The 21255-nt window shown below is 37.5% G+C and overlaps 1 protein-coding gene across 1 annotated transcript in view; it reads right to left on the bottom strand.

Annotated features, from left to right (window-relative positions):
• The window catches only part of Plcb1 (phospholipase C, beta 1 (phosphoinositide-specific)), a gene marked incomplete at its 5' end in the record, with an annotated part of 704492 nt that overhangs the window by 237774 nt on the left and 445463 nt on the right, over positions 1–21255 (bottom strand). Inside the window, 1 exon segment of the mRNA XM_005380862.2 lies at positions 5636–5773. Within this exon segment, the coding sequence (XP_005380919.1) occupies positions 5636–5773 (138 nt within the window).

Genomic DNA, 21255 nt, shown 5'->3' with positions numbered 1-21255 from the left:
CATGGTTTACTTATTCATTTTATCAGTAGTTTCTCCCTCAGTAGGGTGCATGCTCCACACAGGGAAGCTGATTTACCTGTCACTGCTTTAAGCCCAGCACCTGCAACAGAACTCATATTCATATTATATGTAGCAGTTCCTTCCTTCCCCTACTTAGTTTCTTTATATATAAGAAAAAAAATTGAACGGGGTATGGCGGTGCATGCCTGCATCCAGGCACTCTGGGAAGCTGAGGTCCAACAATCCCAAATTCCACTCCAGCAAGGGCAATTTAGGAGATCTTGTCCAAAACAAAAACAGTGGCCTTGCAGGGGAAGCTCTTGATTTACAACAGTCTTATTCTCTGCAGTAAGGACACAGACCTCATTTGTCTCCCTCAGCAACAATTTCTCAATTGCTTAATTTGCATTTGTTTAATGAATGGGCTGAATGTTGAATGGTAGGATTGTAGGACACTGTGCAGTGTTTGTGCTCTTCCTGACTTTTAAATTTGGCCTACTTAAGTCGTGATTTGTCTCCCTTATTCTTTGATTTTCTATCTACATTCTTCAAAGTGGAGGCTAGAGGCATTCAAAAGATTTTCTTTTGCATTACTTTATCATGAAGATGCTCTGGTTAAAAAAAAAAAGATTATCTAACCTACAGCATAATTGCGTTAGGTTAAAGTAAATTGCTATTATAAAGCCTTTGAAAAGTTTCTATAACGGCCACTCAGGGGCAGAAGGCACTGTTTCTTGAAAAATGTCATTTTGCAAAGCTGTATTTCTCAGGCACCCGGAGGACTCCAGGAATGTTTTGGAAGGTGGAGCATGTACAAGTGTGCTGGAGAACGCAGATTCTGCTCTGCAAAACAGTACGGTGTTTTCCCCATGGTGCTCAGCAGTCCGGACCTCAGATTTCACCTAGGCCAATGCCTTTCTTCTTTTTTTTTTTTGGGTTTTTCTCCGGTACCAGGAACCGAACTCAAGACCTTGTGCTTGCCAGGCAGGCGCTTTGCTGCTGAGCTAAATCCCCAGCCCTGCCTTTCTTCTTGAATATGGATCTAGACATAAAGATGCCAGTGGAAGCCCCCAAGTCTTTCTCAGCTCAAAGTTGTGTTTTGTCTGGCTCGTGTGTGGTACATAAACAACTACTGCAAATGTTTAACATTTTTTCCATCTTCTCCAGGTCCTTTTGGGAGAAACCCCCAATGATCTAGCAACAGGGAACCCACACTTCTGTAAGGAAGAGATCCTCAAAGTGCAGTGCTCGGACCTGCAGCACTAGTGTCCCAGGGGAAGTCGTTAGAGATGCAAACACTCAGGCTCAATCCCAGGCTTGCTGGGGTTGGACTCAATATAGTTCTGTCCTGGCAAGCCTCTCCCATGGTTCTGATACACACTGAAGTGTGAACCTGGTTCTCCACAGCAACAATTGGTAGGAGCTGAACTGCTGAGAATGACCTGTGTGAACGGTTGCATTGCACAATTTCCCCAGTCCTGCCTATGTTACCTCTGGGTGTGCCAGCTCAGGTCCTGTGGAGATTCAGGCCTACAACCCTCAGGCTAGCCATGCTGCCTCTGAGAATCAGAGATTGCCGCTGTCTGTGTCTGATCCTGTCACAGGAGTCAGTCGATGTATGACCAAGTGATGCAGAAGCCATCAGCGCCCCATTGGTGGATGAACTCAAGACAGGGTGGACAGAGACATGGAGAGCTAAAAGCTTTTTCAGATTACTGGAAGCAGCAGAACTAGGGTCCATGCTGAGCTGATGGTGCAGACAGATGTGAGATTATGCTTAAGTGTGCATTTGGGTAGAGCCCGCAGGGGAGAAGGAGGGGCTGGAGTAAGATGTAAGTAATCTCGGCAGCTAGGCATGGTGGCGCATGCCTGTAACTCCAGCAGCAGGGAGGCTGAGGCATGAGGATCATAAGGACTTAAAGGCCAGCCTGGGCTAAGTAGAGAGACCTTACCTTAAAACATCAAAAAACAAACAAACAAACAACAACAAACAAATAAAAACAAGACAGTAACCATGGTAAACAGAGTCCCTCCTTTGAATGAGGTTGGTGATGGCACTGAGGAGAATTTTAAGGAAAATCTAGCCATGGAGGGAACCAGGAAGCAGGCGAGTAACTGCAGTGTGTCCCTGAAGTTTGTCTTCTCCAGGTTTTATCTCCACTCTCTTTCCTCAGATCAGATCATGAGGCAGCCATATTTTTCCAAGAGGTTATTTTTCTGTTTTCCTTTGTTTTCCTGTCCTTGGCTGATACTCTCAATCTTACCACAGGTGGAGGACTGCTGGGAGCCAAGGGCAGCAAAGTAACAGAAAGGATGGTGACATCCTTGTCGCTCTGCAGAGCAAGGGCACCCCAGGGTGGGGACAGCAGTCTGGGGGTTCCAAGTGGTAATGAACACAATGTGCCCATTGGATCTCGGGGCAGCAGGGATGCAGGGAGAACTGGGTGACTCAGAGGGCGAAGTGAAACCAACACCTATTTCTCAGATGCTGTGGAGGAAGGAACCTCTAGAGAAAGCAACAGAGGCTGAATGTTAGGGTACAGAAGGGCAGGCGAGTCAGGCACTGTAACAAAAGTATGATTACCATTCCATTGCAAAAAATACCACATTCTCGGTCCAATCACAGAGAGAGAAGCTGAAAACCAGTCTCCCCCCTATGTCTTTCTCGTAAGGGTCTCACTGGTTATAAGGAATAAATTAAAAATTCAGCTAGATGTGGTGGTACACAGCCGCTGGCTCAGCACTCCAGGGACTGAGGTGGGAGGATCTCAGGTTCAAGGCCAGCCTGGGCTACATAGAGTTCAAACCAGGCCTGGATTATACAATGAGATCTTGCCTCAAAAAGCGAAAACAGAACCAAAAAGAACATTCAATTTCAAGAGATTTAGGTAAGGATGAAAAAGCATGCAATTCTGCCATCTTTAGGAAAGTTGCGGGTGTATTTTAAATTTCTAATTGACCCAAGAGATTTCTTAGAAATCTGTGATATTACTGTAATTAAGCGACTTCCTCCAGGTTTTTGCCTTCTCTGACCAGCCCATAAGTAATTTCCTTCCCCCACCACACTCCCCGTCCTCCTATTTTATTCCTCCCTGCAGATCTCTGTCTGAGATATGATGTGCTCACAATAATTTAATTGTCCCTTATCTGTTTAGTTCTTCTAAACTGCTGACTCAGAGGGAAGGACTCTGCTTACTCTGCAGACTTAAAACTGGAATTGTGGCTGGTGCAGACAAGGTAGCTCTCCAACAACTGTGTGTTGAGTGAATGAATCAATGAATGAGCTGGAATCCATTTGTAAACAATCTCAATCCAGACACACCAGGCAAAGAAGCTCAGACTTTTGTGGGGCACCCAATATAATCAGAGAAGCTGTCTCTCCTCTGGTGCTTGTACTATACAAGATACCATATACACTGGCTCCAGAGATTAAACAAGAAGTTTTGATGTTCTGAGACTGTATCAACAATTGGAAGAAGAGAAAATAAAATTTAAGAGTGAAATGGTGTTTGCAACTCTCTGGCTGAGCAATTTCAGTGAGGGAAAAATACCCTACAGAATATTATAGCCAGAAAAGGCGAAATATGCTCCATAACATCATTAATTATACCAGGAACATCAAGCAGCTGCTGGAAAAAATCTTCATAGATGCATTCCTGAAGGGGAATATTACAGGGCTCAGGAAGCAAAAACCCTAAGGAAAATTAACAGGCAGAGGAAATTGAATGTATTTTAAACATAACTGCACAAAGATTTAATGCAATTTAAGATATGCAGATTGGCATGAAATAGAAAATCTACACTCACGCTTAGTGAAAATCTTCCTGAAAGTCACTGTCATGTATTGAATGTTTTAACTTGAGATTTACTGAATTTCATGAGATGGTCATTTTTGAAAGGGATGATCACTGTATCTGAGGAACGTAATTTTAAAAGTATTTTGCAACTGTTTTTCCTACATTCATCCATTCACCAAACTACCCATCCATAAAAGCAGGTGAACAAGGGGACACAAAAATAAGAATTATTGAGGGACAAGTATAATGTTGTCACCCACACAAAGTTTCATGGAACCAGAGTCTCTCCAAGTACTAATTATACTATAAAGGCAAATGCGTAACTTGGTTGTTAAAGAGAGAAAATAGGTACAGTTTTAACACAGTTGGAAAGAGTAGTTTCTAAACATCTGAGAGAATTAAAACTTGTTGGCAATTTGGTCATTCAATTGTAAGAATTGAAGTAGATGTTATGTAAATATTACAAATAAAGCCCTGCCAATAATCACTAATGAATTAGAAGTCCAGCTGGCATATTCAACACAGCTCACGTGATTGTCAGACCACTGAAGACAAGAAAATCACAGAACCCAACACACTGGCCTGAAGTGACCTTGTCACTGTAATCCATGACATGAGCTGCTCTCAGAGGTACACACAAGATATGCAGACTTCAAAGCATTCTTGGATATATAGCCTTTTTTTTTTTTTTTTTTCCTTTTTTGAGACAGGGTCTTGCTATATAATTCAGGTTGGCCTTGAGCTCACTTTGTAGCCCAGGTTGGTCTCAAACTAACAACAATCCTCCTGTCTCAACCTCCTGAGCCCTGGGATTACAGGCATGCACCAACATGCTCAGCTTGGCTACATAGTCTTAACTCTTGGAGGAAATCTTAGGAAGGGCAAGAGCCATCATTAATACTCTACAAAGCATAAACCTGGAGAAAGTTCTTTTTTAAATATGCTCACCTCAGTTTTTTTTCTTCTAAAGTACAATTGGACAATTGTAGAGAAAGCATCATGACTGAGTCCAGGCATGCTAGAAATTCACTGCTTCTTGTTCTCTGCAGTGTACTTGTCTTCTAGTTTTTTCTTTATTTTAAAGAGTAAAAGAAGGATAACATAATAATGGGGGGGCTTACCAAATTACAGACAAAGTGGTAGGAAATTATCAATGGTTATTGTTTTACATATTGTTATCTACAAGATAGTTTCTCAGGAAAACAAATGGACAAATAAGAGTGAGTTACAGACAAAAGAGGTAGGAGATTATCAATAGTTGTTATCTTCTAGTTTTTTCTGTATGCCTGTAAAAGGCCCACTGTCTTCATAGAATATCAACTCCTGAGGGAATAAACCAAATCTAATTCATCTTTCTGATCCATAACTGAATAAATATAATTTACTATTATTTAAGATTTTTTTCACATATTAATTAAATAACTACTATAGCTGTGTGCTATGAGGGAAAATGAATTTATAAAGTTGCTGACATTTTCTGCCTTCAGCAAGAGAGTTGAAGAGGAGATGGGGTGAAAGTGGCACAAGATTAAGGCTAAGAGGAAATAAATTAGGACAGCATGTTTGGGTGAAATGGTGTGTGGTTTTATCTACCTTTTGTTCTGCGAGAGAATTATATCACATTCCTTATTCCTCATGGGAAAAAACTCCATACTTCAAAGTAGATGCTATTACTTAGAAATGTTTGAATGACACTTTTGGTGGCAACTGAATTATTTTTAGGTGGAATATAACACAAGTGAAATATGACAAAAATTCAAAGTCTTTCACAGGTGTTAGGACAGTATCACAAGAATTCAGACGGAGGTGAGAGTATCAGAAGTTTCCAGCCACCATACCTTGGCCACTTCTTCTTGGAAAGCCACGAGATTCAGGTGGGAGATGTTAACTAGGTCAAGCCCGTACACCACCGTTATCATGCGATGCTCCAGGCGCCCGATGTTCCCCACATCCAGAAGTTCACGTAATTTGGGGTCCTGAATAACAAATTGAAAAAATTAGTTTACAACTAAGGATTTCAACACAGCAGCATAACTTCAAATGAGCTAGAGTTCGAATGACTTCGAAACAAAGTTGCCTTTTACTCTTAATAGAGGATGGTATGGGTTGAAGTCCTTTTCCCCGTGGTGGCCTAGAGAGGGAAGAAAGCAAGTCGCCCCATGGTTGTGGAGAAAGAATTTCTAGCTCAAGACCTATGCATTTAAGTAAAATGATGTTTCTGTTATATTGCTGGTTGGTTGCACATTTTTATGTGCTATAATTCCCCACTGATTTCCTCTGATCATCCCATGAATTACATATTGAAATGAAAAACCTCTCTCTTGTTCCTGGATGCATGGATAGATTATGACACAGAAAGTATTTCTTGTGGGATTGCGTCTACTTCAGTTTTGCTTTCAAAGGCTCACCAGAGGCCTGTGTTTAAAAGACTTCATCACCAGGTTGGCACTGGATGGGAGCACTTTTTAAGAGGTGGGCCTGATGGGAGGTCTTCTGGCCATTGTGCTCTTGAAAGAGATACTGGATGCTGGCCTTTTCTTTTTTTGTGGCGTTTTTGCTTGCGGGCAGGCCATGTAAATGAATTTGAAGTGTCACACACTCCCGCTGTGACATGCTCCCTCTACCACCAGCCAAACAGAGGCCTGAAATCCATAGGTCCACCCCGTTATATACTGACACCTCCAAGTGATGAGCCAAAGTAAAATGTGTCTCTTTTTAAATTTAGTATCTCAGGAATTAGAGTGATGGAAAGTTGGGTAACATAACACCATGTAGGGCTGGGGTGGAAACATCGCAGAAGCTGCCAGTGTGGACCATGTCCAACATTCAGAATAGACATAAAAAGATAGGGTGTTGGGGTGACTGAAATGACAGCACCTGCCTTGAGTACATTAACTTAAATTCTATCCTCAGGACCTAGTGGGATTTGGGCGTAGGGAACTTCTTCCACCATTTCAAAGTCAGTTGCGTTCTTTGGAACATCAAAAGTGAGAATCCCTTGGAGATACAGACTTTCTGGGAAAGGGAAGTTTCCAAACATTCAGAACTCAAAATAAAACCTAAAATAGGGCTTAGTCAACTTGGCTGAGATTATTTTTCCCCCTGTAGGACAGGCCCTGAAGGACTTCTCAGTCCATGCAGAAAATCAGCATCAAATCAATCACTTGGCGAGTTTGCTGCCAGCTTTTGAACAAGGAATAAGCTTGCGTTCTTATTTATTTAGTTAAATCCTGGGCCAACAGGACCTGATTACTGAGGCTGGTTATTCTGACCTCCCTTCTGAGGTTTTTATACACACCATCATTGCAAAGAAAGAGCAGAATTTTCAAAACACCAAGAAAAAACAAACAAAATCTTTCCAGCTGGGTTACTTTATTTAGAACCATTAATTCTCTCTTTAGTTAATAAAACTTTCTCTTCTATTTGGCTGCATGAAGAGGAACATTGTCAGGTGAGTTATAAAGAGAAAAAAACCTCACTTCCAAGCTTTACCCAATATAACTGAAGCCCAAATTCCACGGACAAGAGCTGATTAAGTACACCAGGCCTCCTGAAAGATCAACAGCTACCACCAAAGCCTCAATTTCATGACCCAGAAGAAAAAAAAAGATACATTACAAAATTTTATTAAATAAACAACAGTGGTGAAAAACCATATTTTTATCTTTCTAACATTAATGAAAGATAAAGAAGAATAGACATTTTGTGAAGGCTAAATAAACATGACACTAGGTGTTCTGTGAGATGATGAATTGCGTCCCAGTTTTTGAACACAGCTGAGGCAGCGTTAGAGAGAAACTATATTGATCAAACATGCTTGGAAGACAAAGTCACCATTTAAGAATGTGTAATTAGGGGGCTGGGGATTTAGCTCAGGGGCAAAAGCGCCTGCCTGGCATCCGCGAGGTCGTGAGTTCAGTTCCTGGTACTGGAGAAAAACCAAAAAAAAAAAAAAGAATGTGTAATTATAGATAAGTTTTAAATCAGTGATTACAGAGTCAGGCATTATTTTTTTTTTACTTGTACAACATCCAAAGGGAAATATCTGGGAATGAACTGGCTTTATGTTTTTGATACTTTTTCTTTCAGTGAGCATCATAAAACTCACCCTGTTGGAGTTTTCAGTCCCAAGTTATGCTATTTACTAATTTCCATGTCCATTCAAAATGCTTTTGTTCACTTATTAAACAGGTAATTTGTTAAAGAGTTCTGCCTCTCAGGGAGGAGGTTAGGTGATCAGAGGGTCACTTGAATTATACTGAGATACAGGCATCACAGGGAAGTAGAGACCATCCAGAGGAGGTGCCCAGAGTAGAAAATAATTCTGGAAAAGAGCTCTTGGCATTTCCACTCACCTAAGAATGTTACTATTAGACACAGTCAACAAGAATTTATAAACTATTTTGAGGTGATGTCTCAGATAGGGTGGTCAAAGCAGGCTGGTTAAAAAAGATGATGATTGAATTTGAGGATAGATATTTGAACCTCCTAGATTTTATTCATTCTTTCAGGTTCTTATACTAGTGAGACAATACGGTGTTTACACATGCAGGTCTGATTTATTTCACTTATGAATATGATCTCTATTTGTGACCATGTACCTGTAAAAGCCCTGAGTTTATCTTTCTTTATAGCTGAGTAATATTCACTTATATAAAAGTACCACAATGTTTTTATCCATTCCTTAGTGAATGGGCATTTGGGTTGCTTCCATGATTTAGCTATTACAAATCGTGCTGCTATGAACATGGGTGCACATATATTGCTGTGATATGATGTTTTCAGTTCTTCTGGGAAAAGAACTGAATAGGTTGAATGGGACCTCTATTCCTAGTTTACTGAGGAATCTCCAAACTGATTGCAACAGAGGTTTCACCAGTCTACACTCTCACCAGCAGTGGAGAAGTGTTCCTTTTTCTCCACAGCCTCGCCAGAATTTGTTATTGGTTGATTTCTTGATGATAGCCATTCTTACTGTGGTGAGATGAAATCTCATTGTGGTTTTAATTTGCATTTCTTGAATGACTAATGATGTTGAACATTTTCTCATGTATTTGTTTGCCATTTGTATTTCTTTATCTGAGAAGTGTGTATTCATCTCAGATGCCCATTTTTGTATTTGGTCTTTGAATTTGGGGGGGTGATGTTTTTTAAATCTTTATATGTTCAAGATAGAAGTCTTTTGCCTGAGGGACAGTTGACTAAAATTTTTCCCAATTTATGGGTTTTCCTTTTACTCTGCTGGTGATTTCTTTAGATACACAAAAACTTTTCAGAAAGATAAGACCCTAGTTGTTGATTCTTTGAAGTATTTCCCCTGCAGTTCATTCTTGTTCATGAACTCTCTGCCTACCCTTATGTCTTCAACATTTTTACCTGCTTTCTCTTCTAGCAGATTTAGTGTTTCTGTTTTAATATTGAGATCTGTGATCCATTTTGTTTTTTTGTTTTGTTTTATTTTTGGTACTGGCAATTGAACTCAGGATCTCGTGCTTGCCAGGCAGGCATAGTTCTACTGAGTTATATACTCCTGGCCCCTGTGATCCATTTTGACTTGAGTTTGGTGCATGGTGATAGACATGGGTCTATTTTCAGTTTTCGGCATGTGGCGAGCCAGTGAGGTATAATAGATATTGTGAAATGAAAGGAAATTGCTCAAAAAGAAAGAACTGGGATGAGGGAAAAGACAAAAGAAAGAAGGGGAAATTATATATGTATACACAGGACAGCCAGCATAGTTGTACTACTGACTGCTATGGCTTTATTTAAAGGAACAGTTAATGTTGAATTGTTTGATCAATCTTACATGTCTTTATTTGTTTACCTGAGTAACCAATTTGGAGATATCAATATAATCAATATAACACAACAACCATTGTTAATTTCCTATCACCTTGTCTGAAATTCTGTATTGCTTGTATTGTTTTTGCATTATTTTGTAAATGTATGTGTGTTTGTTAATATGTTTTCTTTCCTGTATTTTTAAAATTAAAACAGGGTAAGTATTTGAGGGTTTATTATATAAACTTTTACACCTGGGAAGGTTAAAATTTACAACATAAAGTTGTAAAAGAACTATTGAGCATTAGCTGGAGGAACATTGTTAATTTCCTATCACCTTGTCTGAAGTTCTGTATTGCTAGTATTGTTTTTGTGTTATTTTGTAAATGTATGTGTGTTTGTTAATATGTTTTTGTTCTTGTATCTTTAAAATAAAAAAGGATAGATATTTGAGAATTTATTATATAAAGTTTTACACCTGGGATGGTTAAAATTTACAACATAAAGTTGTAAAAAGAATTATTGAGCATTAGCTGGAGGAACAGATTTGAGAAATGTTTTCTTGGGAGAAACCACATTTTTCAATCACATAAGTCTTAGGTAAGCAGAGAAATAATGACAGTATTAAGCAAGCAAGTTCTTTACTACTGTTGCTTTTGGTTCTGCAGCACATGGTTTTAAACTATATTTTACTTTCTTTACCACTGCTGGTCATTTCGTCCATGTTTAACTTGTAGCTTTTCTTCATTTCTTTTATTTTTACTAACAACAAACTCAGTTATGTTAAACTTTTCATTTGAGAAAAGATTTTACTTCTCTTTCTACTCATTCCACAGATTTTCAAGTTTTAAAGGTGGCTCATCTTTGGGCATATTGATATGTGAGGGGTATACTGAGAAAGCTACCCTGCTCTTAAAGTAGCGAAGGTGATCCAGACAAAGAGAATTATCTGGAAAGATGAGGTATAAAGGCAATGAGTTTTTGGAGAACCTTACTCATGGAAAGAGCTGAACAAACACAGATGTCTAAAACTTCATTATTTCTGGAGTGCAGACTTCTCAGGTCTGAGAAAATGAGGGGCTGTGTTCCAGAAAAACAAACAGGAACACACACAAACACATATAGACACATAAACTCAAAACAGCAACAACGTAAAAGCACATAAACAACTTATCCGCAAATTACCCTGTTCCCCAAATCTGTTGTACCAAGCACATTCTATCTGCACCATTCTTTCTGATAAATCCCCAGAGAAGTAGTTTACCCGGATTACGAGCAGATTTTAATACCTTTCTCTGTCCTCACAATTGATATAAATGCTGTAAACTTTCCAAAAAGAAAACAAGCTATCTGCAGAACTCTGTAAAATATTCAATTTTTCTACAGAATACTTAGCTCAAAAAAAAAAGTAAGAGGTAAGGTGAACTTGCATTTCTTTTTTTTTTTTTTTTTTTTTTTTTTTTTTTTTTTTTTTTTTTTTTTTTGCTAAGCTGTCACTCATAGCTTGCTTTTGGCAGAGAAGATTCTAGATGTGTCTCTGCAGTTGGAATTAATCACACTAGCTAAGAATCCTGGCAGTTATAATTTAGTTCCATTTTCATTCAGTGTTTGGTCCTAGATCATCCCTTTTCCCATTACAGTTAAGAAATAGAAAAAAAAAGTATATAAAAAAAAAGAGTTACCAAATACAGACTAAATAAACTCATTTTCTGACAATTATTAGGATTCAGGACTAAATTATTTAATGTCTACTGCAAAGAGCTGAGTTTTGCACTTACTAAAGCTCTTTCGTGGTTCTCATTTCTAGGTAACTTGCCATGAAGAAAGTAAAGACTTCTACACCTACAAAGCAGGGACTCAGTTATTGGATGAGCTTTTGTAACAAGAACAACTAATTGAAGATATGAAAGACTAATGGAAAGAGTAATTAAACTAAAGGATGATTTTTTTTTGGAAAAAAGAATTAAACATCAGTTTCAACCCTTCGTTTTCAATATGACTTTTAAAGAAAAGCTATTTTATTTTACTTGTTATTCTTGGTTTTGTTTTTCTTCTGGTACCAGGAGTCGAACTCATGACCTTGCGCTTGCCAGGCAGGCGCTGTGCCAGTGAGCTAAATCCTCAGTCCCAGAAAAGCTATTTTATTAGTATAAAATACAAATTTTACTTGTATAAAATATGTTTAAGTATATATTTATTGGGTATTAGTCTCATTCCAAAGTTTGTATAATAGTTTAATTTTATTTTTACTCATAATAACGGGATTGATAGCTCTGAAAACTGTGAGCCAAAGTCAATCTTTCCTCCTTCAGGTTGTGTCAAGTATCTGTCACAGCAGTGGAAAAGTGATTAATGCAAGTGAGTCTGCCTGATCTCCCTGATTGCTGAGTTGTTGTTTTGTCTTGTTTCTTATTTTGTAGAGTCACCTGTTTTCTTCATTACTACATTTAGATGTTATCAAGGAAGCTTCTAGAACCTTAGAAAACTTAAAATCAAACATAATGTCTTAGTTACTTTTTCTCACTCCTGAGACAAAATACCCAACACCCACAAGTTAAGGGAGGAAAAGTTTATTTTTGGAAGGAAAAGTTTTCCTTCCTTTTAAAAATAGCTATTATCAAAAAATCAAATAAAAATGTGCTGCAGAGGCTGCAAAGAGAAAAAAGAACCCTGCTACCTTATTGGTGGGAATGTAGACTAGTACAACCACTATAGAAATCAGTGCGGAAATGCCTCAAAAAACTGAAACTAGAAATTCCCTTTGACCCAGCTATTCCCCTTCTAGGTACCTTCCCAAAAGAGCTAAAGACCATCATATTACAGTGACATGGGCATACTTATATTTATAGTAGCACCATTAGTGATAGCTAAATTTTGTAAGCAACTTATATCCATCAACAGATGGATAGATAATGTGGTATTTATACACAATGGAGTACTACTTTTTCATAAAGCAAAATAAACGAGTCATAGGAAAATGGATGCATCTTGACAGCATAATGTTAAGTGCAATACATTTATGTTTAAATGGTTTGTGTATATCAGACCTTGCTCTAAACACATGCATTTGAATATACAGAGTATTTCCCTTAATTCACTCTTCCATAGGAAGTGGCATTTAAGGAGCGCTCATACAACTTTTCATTTTCCAGCTCCTGCACTTAACTGGTTTAGAAAATTAGGCAACATGCTTTCTCTGAGCTTCAGCTCAGTTTCCATACAAGGTGGATGAAAATAACAATGTCTACATTATTATTATGTTAGTGTGGTGGTCAAAATTAAACCTGCAGCCAGGCATTGTGATGCACACCCATAATCCCAGTGCAAGGGAGGCTGAGGCAGGAGGTTCTCTGCAAGTTCAAGGCCAGTTTGGACTACAAAGTGAGATCAAGTACAGCCTGAACTGCATAGCAAAATTCTGGCTCAATAAAAAGTTTAAACCTGCACACTGAAATGTGCCACATATTTATCAAAAATTAATATACTTTTGTGGTGATTGGCATGATTCCTTAGTTTTAGTATGCCATGAAAAAGAGCAGTAAAATAAATATTAGCTGTTACTTATTTTTTTCTTATTAAAATTATAAAAGTTTATAGGAATTACAAGGAAAGATTTTTCTCATCAAATCACTACATATAATTGAAGGATTTTGAAATAAATGTATAATTTATCTATAAGTGCCCAAGTAGAGGTGTATATATCTGCTAAAGGCTCTTTAATTTTTTCAAGATGATCTGTTCTTGATTTCCAGATTTGTTTCATTTTATTTGCATGTTATCTATTCTTTTATATACCTGAGTTAACTATATTCCAGGAAACATAAAGATCAATAATGTATTAGAACTTCAGAACTTCAGGGTTATAAAGTTCTTCACAATTCAGTCTTGAGGAGGTTTGTTGTCTACTTTTATAAGGAATAACTAGTAGTGTCTAAATAAGTCTTGTTTTAAATATGCTATTTTATGTGTATGCTTCTCTTTGAAAGTAAGAAAATGCCTTCTGAGAACCCTTACTTTTGATCCACTAAAGCATATAAATGAAGACCAAAGTTGTCATCTCTGAGGTTCCACTTTGAGTTAGAAAAATTTGTCTTGATACTTCTGTGATTGTGCATTCAGTAAGATTAGGCAGTTTGATGAGGTTGTCATGTGTAAAGTTATCATCAGAATTGCTCATACAATTTTATTTATTTATTTTGTATTTATTTCATTTTCTTTTTGCTTTGAGACAGGACCTTGCTGGGTAGTACAGACCATTCTGGAATTCACTTATGTAGCCCTGGCTGACCTCAAACTCACCACTATCCTCACGCCTAAACCTCCCAAGTGCTGGGATTACAGGCGTGTGCCACCACACCTGGCAAGAATTGTTAGTACAATTTTAAATAGAGAAGAAAAAAGGAGTTTAAGGAGTGTGAGGCTGTTTTAATCTTGCAAAAATTTTACTCAAGACAATCATTATCCCAAGGATATGAGTACTTGTTTCTTTTTATTTTGCTAGTTGATTTACACTGATGAGTTTTTATGCCAATTTCTTTCTTTCTCAAATCTCATGCCCCCTCTTTTCACCTTTTTTCTCCCTTCTTTTCTTCTCAGCCATCTTTTCTCTCCTTTATCAAAGTTCTTCCCAGGGCACATGAGTCTACTGGAAACTGGGAAGTCAAGAGTTCCTAACAAGATGACATCTGCGATGATATGCAACATCACCGAGCTTTATATGAGGAAAACTCATACCATCACTCTGTCAAGGGTTAACTGAAATTATTTTACTTTGTCATTTTTTAAACTCACATATTTTCTATGCGGTTAATTTATGGCAAACATTGTCTCAAGTACTCAAGAAATAGCAGTGTATGCTGTGGAACTAGGAGAATCCGTACGCTGTTTTTTCTCTTTAATGATTCCCACTCAACACCTTTTTGTGAAAATATAATTTAGAGGAAATTCACTTCAGAAGAGTGAAAGGTGGGTTTGTGGTTTCATATTAACCTGTTGATGTCATAGCATTGCTGAATAATTTCGACATTTAGGCACAGAAAGTTGGATTGCATTTGGTCATGAATATCTTGCCTACTGTGGTATCCTGGGGAATGTCTGACAACAGCATTTCAAAACAACAAAATAAAACAAAACTCCAAGATACCAAAAACGAAAATGAACAAACTATATACATAAGTTCTCCTATCCTCCAATTCTAGCATTTACTTATGGCCATGGGGTAAATATTTTTACCACAACCAATTTCAAGTTACCCAAATGCCACAGTTCAATTTGGAGAAGAAAAGAGATTAGGAATAGCACAGTATTTATTGTGTAGTACTTAACTATAGAGTTAAGCATAAAAAGCCTCATGATTATAAATATTATAAAATTTGATAAAATAGAAAGGGATGAGTCTTAAATATTCATTGTGTTTTAATATAATTTAGTTGACAGTTTACATGATTTAATTTATAATAATGTCTGTGTTTAAAAACCACATGATTATTTTTTAGCAAATTTAGAAACAGTTAGCAATTGGCTGTCACAAAGAGGTCTAAGCTGGCTTCAGCTCACATTGGCTGCATTGAGGTGGTCTGTAAAAGTTAAAGTTCAGAAGAAGAGACACTCTGATTTTTCCAGAAAAATAGAAGAAGGGCCTAAAATTCAACAGCTCTGCCTCAAATCTCCACAGAAATCAAATTTCCTACATTAGCCCTCCTCTGGTTTTCTTCTTCCTGGAAGATGGTTTTATGATCGCATCACCTATATCACAGAGCCCCCTTCTCAGGCGTTTTCTGAGACATGTAAGAAGAGCCCCCTTCGAGAAGGGTCCTGTTAAGCAAATTCTAGCTTCCTGGGCTCTACTGTAATAAGGCTGGGTCCTGGACTACCATGTTCAAATACAATAAAGACCAACTCAAAGGAAAATGTCAGCAGGGCATTTTATTCCAAATTACAACTGGTTTTCTCCTTATAAAATCATCTGTTTCAGGATGCTGTCGTGTGGACCAGTGCTCCAAAGGCTCGCTACAAAAGACTGGGCACTTTCCTTGTGCTTCAGGCATCTGCCCCATGGTTTCTGTTCATCCACTGGGTCCCTGCTATTTACCTGGCATTGGACTGGTTGATGGGGCTCACTGGTGAACAGAAACAGACACTATCCACCTAAGTGGTGCTTAGAAGGAAATGAGCAATAAAGGATTCACAGAGTCTTAGTAGTAAAGTGGAACATAATCCATGAAATCTGGGAGGGCTTCCCTAAAGATGTGTTTGATGAATTGAAAATTTTAAAATGTGGAAGAGGGGGTAGTTAAAAGCATTCTACATGTAGGGGAAGCAAGTGCAAGTACCCTGTGGTAGGAGGAAGAGTAGAAATTTGAGAAAGTTAGAAGCTAGTAGAGAAGGTAGGGTGAAGGGAATGTGAATGATATATAGGGGTCATACTAGGAGGGAAATACAGTCTGTCCTACATTCTAAGCCCAAGAAAAAGCCACTGAATGGTTTCTAGCTGAGGAAGACAGGATAACATTTGCTAGAATGTGGGGACAGACTACAGGGGAGCCACCTGCAGCATTTCAGGTAGGAGAGGCAAGTAGTTTGGGCTACAGTAGCAGTGCAGAGCTGGATAAATTTGAGAGGTATGTAAGAGGTAAAAACAGCTGGATTTACTGGATTGGGGATTGGGGTTGACAAGATGGTGGTGTTAGCAGTAAGAGTAAGTCTTAAGTTTCTGAACTCCACAGCTGAGAGAATGATGAGGTAGTCAAGAGAGACCAGGCTGCCTGGATAAAGACCAGTTTTGGGAGTAGGTCCAGGATACGATGATGAGTTTTATTTTTGATTTGTTAAATCTGAGGTGCTTTGGAGGCTATTCTTACTTGCAGAAGAAAAACCCAATTTTGTCTACCAAAAAAATGGCTACAGAAAACACAGCCCCTGATTTCAGCTTTACTCCAAATTCTAAACACAAGAGCAACACAAGGTGTTAAGTATATTTGTTATACTTTTCCACTTCCATGAATTTTGAGCCATTGTATTTCATCTCAAAGTGAGTTTTTCCTTGATTCTCATGTTAAAGTCATTTCGCACTTATCAAAACGTAGCCCCAGTAAGCCCAATGAGGCATATTCTCCTAAACAATGGCTTCTTAAGAGACACATAAATTGGTGACATATTTTGGATAAGTCCCCAGAGAAGACAACTCTTTTAATATTTATGTGCATTTTTGCATTCAGTAGTGAAAAGGGGCACTTTAAGAATAAATGCACTTTATCAAACACATTGATTTATAAGGCTATTGTGTTTTATGTAGGTGGTTTTGAATAATGATTTGGAATTTAAAAAAATCCTCAAAGTTTGATGCATTAAAGTGTTTTTCTACACACAACAAAAGAACTCTAAATCACAGTTTTCCTTATGCATTTGATTTCTCCAAATCCGAGTGATTTGCAAACACCCCATCCCCCGCCCTGATGCTGCTGGGTACTGAACACAAGGTGTAATGCTAGGCAAGCCCTGTACCATCGAGCTCTAACCTCCACCCAAAAATTCTGAAATACTTTATTACAGTATTCAAGTCAGTTGATAGAACAAAAATTATTTAAATATACAGAATAGAATTGTATGTAACTTTTAAGTGCTATTTATAAAGAATTTTAAAGAACAAGTTACAAAGTGCATGGTAAAAATCAACACCGAGAACTTGTATATATGGCGTTAATGCTGTGTACCTACAAATAGACATAACAACAGCTGCAAAGAAATAACCATAATATCAGTAATGGTTATTTCTACATGGTGAGATCACAGGTGATTTTTTTTTCATATGAGAAAGGATTCCCAATGTTAATATATTGCATTCTCTTATAAAAAGTCCCGCTATTTAGAAAAGTATTGTGAAATGACACTAACATTGGATCCCAGCAGCTAGCAGCCAGCATGGAGAACACAATGGAGAACATCTCTTGAGACCAGTACTGTCTATTGGAATTTCTGGAGATGATGAAACTTTCTGTACCTGTCCTGTCTGGTATGGTAATTACTAAGTATATGTTGAGTATGAAAAAATATGGCTAGTGAAATACAGAAGGTGAATGTTAATTTAATTAAATGAAATTAACTAGATTAATTAAAGCTAATTTAAAAATAGTTAAAAGAGATCAGTGGCTACAGCAGTACAGTTCTAGACATTCCTCTACAGAAACACACATGCACATAGCTTTATATAAATAAAATCAAACTATGCATACTTATTTGTAACTTGTCCATTCATGGGTATGTTGATAAAAGTTGTTTTAATTGTTTATGTAGCATTTTTTTTTGATAGATATATCATAATTTAACACATCTCTCATCATTGCACAGGTTTCCTAACCAATGTTGCAGTGGCCATCTTTGTATATATATTTGATCATATACCTGACTGATCATTTACTTGGGGTAAATCCCCAAGTAAAACTGCAGGGCCCAAGCAAAGTTTACGACACATATTGTCTGATGTTCTCCAAAGAGTGCTTATTACTTTACAGCATCATAAACAGTATATGAGGTCACCAACATGGGTTATTGACAATTTTTCACTCTTGACAGTCTGCTGAAAGAAAAATGACATCTTGTTACTATTTTTGTGCGTTAAGCTTTACTAGTGATAGCAGACATCTCTCCTGGCCCCTTGGCCATTCTCATGCACTAGGAGAAATCCTAGCCGATATTCTTTTTTCATTAATTTATAAACAGTTTTTTGTTGATCTCTGGTCTGACATATATATGTACTTTTTTTCTAAATATACCATTTGGTGTAAATCTTGTCACGCTGCATTTTTCTCTTTTGAAATTTAAAAATTTCTGATGCATCCATCAGTTTTATGTATTATAATTTTTCTGATGGATTGTCATTGGTTAAAAAAAAAACTTCCTCATTTTGACATTACAAAACTATTCAGTTTCTAGCATTTAGTTTCTCTTCATCCTTTTACAAATGTTTACAAAGGCCATGCAATCTTAGTACATTACTGCATTGCAATACGGAGAAAAATATAAAAAGGAAATTACTGTTTTTCAAAACAACAAAGACTGAAGTTTTCTTTAGAAGGGAACTTGTGCTAATAGTAGTCTCCTTTCAGTCTCCAGATAAGAATTTACAAATGATAGCCTCATTGTTTAATTTCATTTTTAATTTATTTTTAGATCTTTTATAAGAATTTTATTATATTGTCTGACAACTGCATACCAGAACAGAAAGGAGGCAGCTACCAGCCCATGTTCTGAATTTCCCCTGTGGGCTTATTACATGCTCCAAGGTATGCTCAATGAGCTCAACTCATGTCCTTGAACTGCAGTCCCCAGATGTTCTGGACTGTTGACCTCTCTAGTCCTAAAAGATCAGGAGATGGCTCTGTAGTTGTCATGCTCTAATACCTGAATAAAAATCCCCAGAGTGAAATTGTGCATAGAATGATCAGTTCCTGTGGTAAAGGTCACTAGAAGAAGGCATTACAATTCATGCTGGTTACTGGTGTCATTTTGCTCTAATTGTATGGTGCATGGGCCTTAAGGCATAGAGGAAATTACAAATAAAGCACAGCATTAGAGAGTCAAGGACACTTCCTGAAGGTCCTTAAGTGTCTTCTTTATTCTTTTAGAGAAATAAAGAGAGTCAGAGTATGCAGGAGGACTATCACCCACGATTCCAAGTACAATTTCATTACGGTTAAAAAGAAAGCACACAAAATGACCTTATAGCATACACCTCACACTTCACATCTATATTTGCCACTGCTTTACTTGTGTGTTAAGATGGGCTATGTCTGGGGATAAAACTTCATTGCAGTTTTCCAGTTAGAGCCCGGCATTCTTCCCGAAGAGACATTAACAGGTGAAGGTTTGCTCCAAACTGTCTCAGAAAATGCCCCATACATAAGGAAGTGGATGCTTTGTGAATTACAAAGTTGATAGTTTATTTTTGTGTACAAAGCTTTGCAATTCTACCAGAGTTATGGTAAAAAAAAAAAAAAAAAAAAAAAAAAGACTTTAAGGTAGTGAACCTTTTACAGATTTCAGTGACACAAACAACCCACTGTGGCACATGAACCAAAGGTGCACCACCACTGCTTTAGGGTATAGGCAAATAAGAGCAAGCAAAAATTGGAACTGAAAGCTTACAGGGAGGTCAGTTAGGAGATCAGCCAGCCGTTGTGGATGTACCACACATCCCCTCACCTTGTCTGTCCAACAAATGACAGACACGAGGGCTTGAGAACTGCCCTCCACCAAATGGCCTTTTGTATTTTTGTATCACAATTCCAAGAAAAGCAAATGTGCATTTTTATGTGACCTTTACAAGAAGAAGTGATTCACTTACACATAAATGATTGTTCACGAGCTCTATGGTACAAATACTGTACCATAAATATACTTCTTTCTTCTGTTCTTTGGTTTGTATCTCATTTTCATTCATTTAACAAACTTTAGCCCTATATTCCCATTCTGTCTAGTAGGGAGAGGCGTGTGAATGTCCCACAGTATTTCTCTGAGGGTTCTACTGCTCTAGGAGTGGAAAAAAATAATAGGTTTTTTATTAAAATAAGTTAAGTATTTTGGCTCTTGTGTACCCCTGATGTCCATTTCTTATTTGAGAAAAGTAGACTTGTGGAGATGGAAAGGCGTTTTGAGGACAGGGCAGTCAGGATGGTGGGAAGGGGAAAAGGAAGTAAAAATGATTAAGATGCGGTCCATATATGTACCAATTCTTCAAGACTAATGCAGTTATGATGTATGAAAAACATAAACTAATAAGCAAAGAAACTACAAGATATTGTTTCAGAACATATATGAGAACCACATAATTCAACATTAGAAGGAAACTTCAAAATATTTTTCACCTCTTACCCTATAATGGTAAGTGGTAGATCAATAGGAAAAAAGATGGTTCTTCACTCAGGGTAACAGGCACCCATACTATACTTTTCTAATGAAAATACTTTAGTGTAATGATAGCTGGTTGTGTACCTCAGTAGCTGCACTGGGCAAATGCAGAAAGTAACCTTTGGTTTTTTTGTTTTTTTTTTTGTTTTTTTTCTCTGGTACTGGGAACCGAACTCACAACCTTGCGCATGCCACAGAAAGCAACCTTTATGTTCACCCATTTGGTAGATGAATGGCAAAGTATATGCATATGAGTCAAATATCAACAGGTGAATTTTACCAATCTTGTGCTCTGTGTTACATTTTTGTGTATTTATAACTGGCTTTCTTAAATATTTTATTTTAATTTTTCTTGCAGAATTATCCCAGTTCAGTACACTATGGTAGGAAAATCTGCTTTTACAACCTTGGGAGGAGGTTGAAAGTGAGTCATCAGGTGACTTGGCTACCAAGGATGACTTGGATCATGTAAAGGAAAGAAGTTAACGAGTTTTGTCAGATACAACAGACAGAGATTTGACAGAGAAGTACAGAATGAAGAACTTGATTCAGATAAGGAAAAAACAATAATGTAATTAAATATTTGGACAGTCAAAATGCTACAAAATGGTCATGTATATCTGAATGTTAGACCTAGGTGAGAAAATGTTATTAGTGTAATGTAAGTGTTTGCCAGGGATGAAACCTATTGGATCGAATTTCAACATTGTAATTCAATGTTGGAAATTGTTTGTAACAGATGACATGCTGCAAGATGTTTTGAAATACACTA

The sequence above is a fragment of the Chinchilla lanigera genome, unplaced genomic scaffold, assembly GCF_000276665.1.
Source record: "Chinchilla lanigera isolate Chin_1 unplaced genomic scaffold, ChiLan1.0 scaffold00014, whole genome shotgun sequence".
NCBI classification, from domain to species: Eukaryota; Metazoa; Chordata; class Mammalia; order Rodentia; family Chinchillidae; genus Chinchilla; species Chinchilla lanigera.
Note: the sequence above shows the minus strand (reverse complement) of the source record. Positions and strands in the feature narration are given on the sequence as shown.